The following is an 8,017-nucleotide window of genomic DNA, read 5'->3' on the forward strand; positions in this document are numbered from 1 at the left end:
AGGGGTTACACACGTCTACGTAGAGAGGCGCACCGGACACGGTAATTAGGAGCAATTCACACGCTCTCGGGCGCACGGAAACTACTTGTCACGATGTTTTCAACGCTCCTCCTCACCCACTTTTCTCCACTCCCTCTCAGGCGCGCCCCCTCCCCTCCCCGAGGCACGCAGTGGAGCTTTTGGAGTTTCGAATCTTTCGGACTCTGTAGAATGCGGGGCTCCCCGGGCGCGGGCCCGGCCAATCAGAGCGCCGTCTGCCTCCCCTGGCCAATGGCAGGCGCCACATTGTTGTCCAATTCTGTCTAATGGAGCCCTAAGGAGCAACAATAGAGCGGGCGAGAGCCTCATTGAGAGTCTGGCAGCGCCGGGCAAGTGGGCCCTGGCTGCGCGCATCGTCCCACGCGCACCGCGAGGGGACGCAGCACCGCGAGAGCCCGGTCGCGGTTCCAACCGGCCGGCCCCTAGACGGGCCTCCGACTCCGATTTCTGACGGGAGGGTTGGACTGCGCTGCGTTCTGAGGGGGTCCGGAAGTTCGGACATGGTGACTGAAAGAGGGTGACGTGGTCAGATAAGGGGCCAGGGGAAAGGGGAAGAGGCCAAGAGCGCCAGCGTCGCGAGCGGAGCTGGGAGGCTTGTGTAGCTCCAGCGGAGGAAGATTCAGGAGCCCAAGGCAGGTACCTGAGGGCCTCTGGGAGCAGGGGAGGCGACCTGGTGTGCAGCCCCTGTTGAGGAGGCCTGGGCCCAGCGGGCCTTAGGAACTGCGCGGGCCCCAGGGTCTGGGGGAAAGAATCTTCGCTCAGGGAGAGGTCTGAGATTCTAAGAGCCACCAGGATTCTGTCCTGGTCTCTGGCGGGGACCGGGGAGGGTGGGGAGCAAGGAGACGAGGGTGGAAGCTGGGAGCTGGGCCTGCTTGGGCCTTCTGGGACTGCGGCGCGGGTGGGACTCTGTGTCCATTCCGAAGGCGACTCCCCTGCCTCTGTGCGGCCTACCAAGCGTCCAGGTCCCAGAAACCCAAATCCGAAACCAAACGCAGGAAACTAAGCTTGAGCAGGGTCCCTTGGGGCCCCGGAATGGGGAGGGCGTGTCTGACGAGTCTGTTTCTAAACTCTAAGGGGAGGGGAGGACAGTGTGAGGTGGTCATCGAAAAAGACCCCCTCCTGCAATGCCTAACTTACTTCTTCCTCCTGGACTACTTCTCCAGACTACAAAGATAAAAACTGTACCACAGGTTGTGCCCTATCCCCGCCCCTAGCCTTTGCCTGCAGGCTTGTTTTCTTAAACACTCTCCTCTTCTGCGGGTAGACACTGGATCCCAGACACTCTAAATCAGCTGGGATTTTGCTGTTTTCCTTGTCCATCAAGCTAATCTTTGGGCTAGTTTACCTATCCAAAGAAAGTTGTTTTCGGTTGAATTTTCTCTTGAATGCTTATCTGGCGTCCTAAACTCAGCTCCACACCCATTTTCTCTCCCACTCTCTGGAGGCCAGCAATATGGAACTTCTGGAGTTCACATTTTTACAGGTTCCAGGACCACTGGGCCTAAATTTGCCCCTGAGTTGTTTCCTAACCCTCACTCTACTTCCTACAGCTTTTTTTTTTTTTTCTATTTCGGATTTTTCTCTTGAACTCTTCAACTCTCACCTGCATTAAAAACCGCCACCAAACAAACTTACGAAATCTAGGCCCCACAGCTCAACTTTGCACTGGACATCTCCCCTTCTCTCTCTCACCAACCTGAACGTTTTATTCTGGGCTTTCCTATTTTGTCTTTGGAATTAACCTTTAACTGTTGGACCAAAATTTTTTGTCTAATCCGAGTCAAGCAAACATTTCTGTCTACCCGCATCACCCCAATAATGACATTAGGGATATTATCCCCTAAGCACTTGAGGATAATATCTTCTTTTACAAACCTGGGTTACATCCATCTGAACCAGTGACTTTCAAACTTTATGTCTATTTTTTCCAGTCGAATCACTGATTCAAACGAAATCTTACACATGGTGCATAAATCAGATACACAAGCAGTTGTGGTGGGCCTGGGGTGAAGGATCTCCGACTTAAGAGATTCTCACTGCACCTCCTCCCAGCAATTTGGAACCGCTAGCCAAACTTTTGAGGCCAAATTTCCCCTAACTTTGGGTTCCTCAAGGCTGCGCTGTTGCTTAGCGCACGGTGTGCTCCTCACCTGGGTCTCTCTCCCTTTCTCACCTTCCAACTCAGGTCCTGCCATGGAGCTGCGCTCGGAGCTGCCCAGCGTGCCTGGCGCGGCAACAGCGGCGGCTACAGCGACGGGGCCGCCTGTGGCGTCAGTGGCGTCGGTGGCAGCTGCGGCGGCGGCGGCGGCGTCGCTGCCAGTGAGCGTGGCGGGCGGCCTGCTCCGGGCGCCGCCGCTGTTGTTGCGGGCGGCGGAGAAGTACCCGCGGACGCCGAAGTGCGCGCGCTGCCGCAACCACGGCGTGGTGTCGGCGCTCAAGGGCCACAAGCGCTACTGTCGCTGGAAGGACTGCCTGTGCGCCAAGTGCACGCTCATCGCCGAGCGCCAACGCGTCATGGCGGCGCAGGTGGCGCTGCGCAGGCAGCAGGCTCAGGAAGAAAACGAGGCGCGCGAGCTGCAACTGCTCTACGGCACTGCCGAGGGCCTGGCGCTGGCCGCCGCCAACGGCATCATCCCACCACGACCCGCCTACGAGGTCTTTGGCTCGGTGTGCGCAGCTGAAGGCGGGGGCCCAGGAGCCGGAGCGCCCGCCGGGACCGGAGGCGGGGCAGCGGGCGCAGGGGGCGCAGGTGAGCGCACGGTGAAGCCGTGGGAAGAGGAACCCGGGTCTAGCCCTGGGGGGCGCGGCCCAGGGACTTGTCTCTGTACAGAAAGAGTTGGAGAGTAGACTCTTTTCCAAACGCCCCAATTGCTAGAGTTCGCAGCTCACCCACCCCCCGATACTGAGCATTGACCTAAATCTGCATTCTCCCTTTCTTTACTCCTTTCTCTTACCGCGGGCTCAAATGTAGACACTTTAATCTTAACTCCCTACCTAAAAGAGTAGGCAGGTCCCTACTTCCTTGCTCCCTTCGTTTCCTCTGCTCCGCGGTGTGGAAACCTGTGCGTCTTATCTTCGCTCCGCGCTCCTCCACACGCTGCCTTCACCTCCACTCCTTTCCAACTCTCTTCGGTTATCCTAAACCCCGACCACTCCTCTCGCCCCGTCCGCACTAATTTTCCCAGGTACTGAGCTGCTCTCAGTTCTTCCCCCCTGGAGAGCTGCATGCCCTGCCCGCCCTCATTTCAGCTTTTTTAACTCATTTGTCCGGGTTTGCTCAGAGTATGTGCCCTCTGACTTGCCTAGATCCTTTTTCCTGTCTACTCTCTGCCTAGCCTCACCTTCTCCTTCTGGAGTCCCTTGACTTTTTGAGGGGAGGCCATATATTAGGCTGGGGCCATGGGAAGTGGGTCCTTGAACTTCTTAGGTCTCAGTTTTGGAAAGGGTGAATTAGAAGTAAGGGTTCTACCTCTACGTCTTCAGAGAGGCTTGGGACTTCCTAGATCCTTCAGCTAGGCTGCCCAGGGGAGGGTTGCCTCTTGAAATCCCAGGAGTGGAGTGGAACCTTCTAGTGTGGCCTATGGGCAGAAGTTGTGTTTGGCTTCTTTTTGAACACTGGACCAGGCTCTCCAGGGCAGAGGGAGACTGCGAAGCGGGTTAAGGGTAGAGGTACTGGGGCACAGATTTGGGAAGAGCAACTCTGAGTTTATTGGGTGGCACAAGTGGTCCAGGTTCTGAGGACAAAAAGAGCAAGCGCAGAGGGAGAGAGACTGGGCCTTAGAGGTGCAGAGAGGAAGCAAAAAGAATGAGGGACACTGGAGCCTGGTGAATGAGGCTTGTGGATCTTAGAGGAAGAGGAAACTAAGATTCAATGGGCTGAGGTGCTGTGGGTGAGGTCTTCTTGCAACCGCTCCTCACATCCCCTTTTATCCCCTCCCAGAGGCCAAGTTGCAGAAGTTTGACCTGTTCCCCAAGACGCTGCTTCAGGCAGGCCGCCCCGGCAGCCCGCAGCCGCCGCCGGTGAAGCCCTTATCTCCCGACGGCGGGGACTCGGGGCCCGGGACGTCGTCTCCAGAGGTGCGACCCGGCTCAGGCTCGGAGAATGGCGACGGCGAGTCCTTTTCGGGGTCGCCCCTGGCCCGTGCCTCAAAGGAGGCCGTTGGCAGCTGCCCAGGCAGCGCTGGGCCTGGAGGCGGCGGCGAAGAGGACAGCCCGGGCTCCGCTAGTCCTCTGGGCTCTGAATCCGGTTCGGAGGCTGACAAAGAAGAGGCCGAGGCCGCGCCGGCTCCAGGGCTGGGCGGAGGCCCGGGTCCACGACAGCGGACGCCGCTGGACATCTTGACGCGCGTCTTCCCAGGCCACCGGCGTGGCGTCCTGGAGCTGGTGTTGCAGGGCTGCGGCGGCGACGTGGTGCAGGCTATCGAGCAGGTGCTGAACCACCACCGCGGAGGCCTGGCGGCCGGCCTGGGCACTACCGCGCCCCCGGATAAGGCTGCACTAGGTGCTGCAACAGCTGCAGACGACGCGTGGCCGGGGCGCGTTGAAGCCGCCGCCGCCGGGGGCCCCGGGCTGCCCACGCCGCTGCAGGCGGGGCCTGCCGCGCCCCCACACCACAGACCCTTGCTGGCTGGCGCCATGGCGCCCGGGGCGCTGGGCTCGCTGAGCAGCCGCTCGGCCTTCTCGCCGCTGCAGCCCAACGCCAGTCACTTCGGCGCGGATGCAGGCGCCTACCCGCTGGGCGCCCCGCTCGGCCTCAGCCCCTTGCGCCTGGCCTACTCGGCCGCGGCGGCACACAGTCGCGGCCTAGCCTTCATGGCGCCCTACTCCACCGCAGGCCTAGTGCCCACACTCGGCTTTCGCCCGCCGATGGACTACGCCTTCAGCGATCTCATGCGCGACCGCTCTGCCGCTGCTGCAGCGGCGGTGCATAAGGAGCCGACCTATGGCGGCGGCCTGTACGGGCCTATGGTCAATGGCGCCCCTGAGAAGCAATAAGGCGAGGGGCCCGGCAGCCGGGCGTCCCCCTAACAGAAAGCCCAACCGTGTCCCCGCTGGCCGCTGGTCCTCTTTCCTCAGCGCGCTCTCTGCGCCCTGGCGGGGGTCCTCCCACTTCAAGGTGGCTTTTTGGTTTTGTTTTGGAGGGTGAGAGAGGGAGGGCTGAGCAAAGGAGGAGCAGCTACAGGTGCAGGTGGTTTTGGAGAGGGTGCTGTGGCCTGAATCCTCATGCCGCCCCAACCCCACCTCGTCCCGACCCCTCTCCACAGTTCTCCCAGCCCCAGTTTCAAAAGGCTGGGATTCGTGGATTCGTGAGAATTCAGAGGCTGCGACCGCAGCGCACTCTCCTGAGGCTCCTTCAGCTGTGCTCATCCCACCGCCTGCGCTCTCTGACGGATGGCAGGATAATCCAGAGTCTCTACTGTGTCTCCCCAGCCCCCCTTTAAAAAATTTAAATATTCGCTCTAACAAATATAAATTTAGGATGTATAAATCTCTTGGCACTGAGTCGAGTCTTTGGGACACACATATATATCGATATCAATTGTAAAAAAAAAAAAAAGGAAACAAGTTCTAAGGTGCACTTTCCTCGTTGCGGTATTTGTCGCTCTCTTTGTTGCTTATGCCAATAAGCATGGGTTTCCTTGGTGCGTGTGAGTTTTTATATATGTATAAATCTATATATAATCTATACATATATATATATACAAGCCAGTGTATAATGTTATAAAATGGAATTCTAAGTTATTAATTGTAACCTGTAGGTGACCTCGGTATTAACGTGAAAAACTTCAAAAACAAGACAAAGTGGAAAAAATTAGACTATGCGCGCATTGTACTTATCAGGTTTATAGATTAAATATATTGTAAACTCGGGACGAACCCTGCCCACCTGCCCCTCTTGCCTGCGACCGATGTCTCTCTAAGGAGCCGACAAGGTGCGCGCTGAAGCAGGAACAGAGCGACGAGCGACTGAGCCAGACCGCCCGCTCGCGGGCCCATCCTCGCCTCCTGGGACTCGCCAAACGCCCTGGCTGAAGGGCCGGCAGCGGAAAACGCCGCCGCAGAGCAGCACTTTGTGCTTTCCTTTGCATAGATATGAGCTAGAAATAAATGTTATTTTCTAAGAAAACTACGCCGAACACCGTCCTGCTCCTCGAGCTACGGGGGAGAAGTCTTGATTTCCCAGGGGGACTGCCGCAGTGGCGGACTGGAGTTAGACCGTGGTCCGGCAATTGGTCAACCCTTGGGGGTTCTAGGACAGGGAACTTCTTGTGGAGCCCGAGAGGGCCCATCCTCTGGAGTGGTGCGCGACTCAGAACTTTTGGAGGAGCGGCGCCCTCTGTCTGCCCCAGGCTGGGCGCGCTGGTTGAGGAGGGGTCGCCTTGCCAGTGCTCTCGGTCCCAAGTCTCTGGCTGAGATTTCACTGGGATCCTGCAAAGGTGGGGGCCCAGTTCCCACCTTCCCAGGGGTATAGCTCTGGTCCAACAGAGGGAGAGCTTTCCTCTGAGAGGTTCGGAACCGAAAGCAGTGGAAGGGATAGACGCCACGGTACTCCTGCTGCGGCCTGGGGATTAGTGCGGGTTTGGGGGGTGTTGGGTTGGTGACTTCGCAGGCAGCAGGGTAGTCGATGGTGGCTTTGAGGACGCGCCTTCGAGCCAGACAGACCTCATCCCTCACCCCTTTTCACCTTCCCTCCTCACGCGGGGCTGAGCAAATTATCGGCTCTTGGGCCGACCCCCTCCTTCAACCTCTGGTCCCTCCCCTCCCTGCAGGGTGACTCCCCCTCTCCAGAAAAAACAGTGCCTCCTCCCCTCGGCTAGGCCCGGCGATATCCCAAGGTAAACTTCTGGGGCCCGCTCGAGTTCCGCCAGGCGGTGAAACTTAATAGCAGGACAAGAAAACGGTTTAATAAAGAAGGGCTTTAATAGGGAACTAATTTGATTGAGTTGCCTAATTCCACTTTAATTGGAAAGGGGGTTTGGCTGTTTGGTTATAAAGTGCGAGGGTGAAGATGAGATGGAAGTGGGGGGAGAAGGAGCGAGAGAAGAAAGATGCCGACGAGAGAGACCAGTGGAGAAAGGAAGTGAAGATGGGAAGGAAAGAAGAGGGTGAGAAGAGGAAGAAAAGAGGGAATAGTTAGGAAGACGAGGAGGCGGGAGAAACTGCCGCGCCAGCCCGTAGAAGTGTGAACTTTCTTGCCCTTGGCTGCGGCGCCCTCTCAACTCCTGCTTTTGCGAGGCCTCTCGGACTCGCTCAGCCGGACGGTTCTGGCCGCCCTATCCCGGGCCTCTGCTCCCACTGCAACCAAGGGGAAGCCAAGATCAGTCTGGGTCTCTTGGTGTCAGGAGAGACCTACACTGGGTCCCCAGAGGCTGGGGGCATCTGACTGCTCAGACCAACTGTAGGAGGCGGCCTGTGGGCCTGCTTCGCTCATTGTCAAGAACATCTGGAGCGTTATAGATTTCAAGATGAGTATTATTTTAGAGACAGAGTCACCCTCTGTCTACCCCAGCTGGAGTGCAGCCACAGAGCCACCGAAACCTCAAACTCCTGGGCCCAAGCAATTCTCCCACCTCAGCCTCGGAATAGCTGAGACTACAGGCGCGGCCCATGGCTGCCTAATTTTTAAATTTCATATAGAGACAGAATCTCCCTATGTAGCTTAGACTGGTCTGGAACTCCTAGCTCAAGTAATCCTCCTGTTTTGGCCCCCCAAAGAGCCGGGATTGCAGGCGTGAGCCACCCCACCCGGCCAGATTTCAAGATTGTTATTTTAGTTGGTTGATCCTCACAGCAAACTGGGGGAATCCGGGGAGTTGTTTATTAGTGGCCCCACTTTACAGAGGAAGAAACTGAGTTCCAAAGTGGTTCCGGGACTTGTCTAATTGTACAAGGATCCTGGATCTAACTCCTCGCCTCTCCTCCGCCCGGGCGGACCTTCTCCTGCGCTCAGGGAGGGTCTCTGCTGGCCCAGGGTGGC

General features: G+C 57.6%; 1 protein-coding gene across 1 annotated transcript; it reads left to right on the plus strand.

Annotated features, from left to right (window-relative positions):
• The first annotated feature begins 289 nt into the window (after positions 1-289).
• On the plus strand, positions 290-6,166 carry DMRTA2 (DMRT like family A2). Its single transcript, XM_003799929.2, has 3 exons — positions 290-671; positions 2,225-2,788; positions 3,980-6,166. The coding sequence occupies exons 2-3, from the start codon at positions 2,233-2,235 to the stop codon at positions 5,032-5,034; spliced, it is 1,611 nt and encodes a 536-aa protein (XP_003799977.1). The 5' UTR covers positions 290-671; positions 2,225-2,232; the 3' UTR covers positions 5,035-6,166.
• Positions 6,167-8,017: the final 1,851 nt, after the last annotated feature.

The sequence above is a fragment of the Otolemur garnettii genome, unplaced genomic scaffold (genome assembly GCF_000181295.1).
Source record: "Otolemur garnettii isolate 467f Iridium unplaced genomic scaffold, OtoGar3 scaffold00159, whole genome shotgun sequence".
NCBI lineage: Eukaryota > Metazoa > Chordata > Mammalia > Primates > Galagidae > Otolemur > Otolemur garnettii.

What these genes read in the sequence shown, in the direction of transcription:
- DMRTA2 (XM_003799929.2), top strand. Translation starts at nt 2,233, where the DNA reads ATGGAGCTGCGCTCGGAGCTGCCCAGCGTGCCTGGCGCGGCAACAGCG. An exon ending in AGCGGGCGCAGGGGGCGCAG is followed by an intron (nt 2,789 to 3,979) that starts GTGAGCGCACGG and finishes ATCCCCTCCCAG; the next exon opens with AGGCCAAGTTGCAGAAGTTT.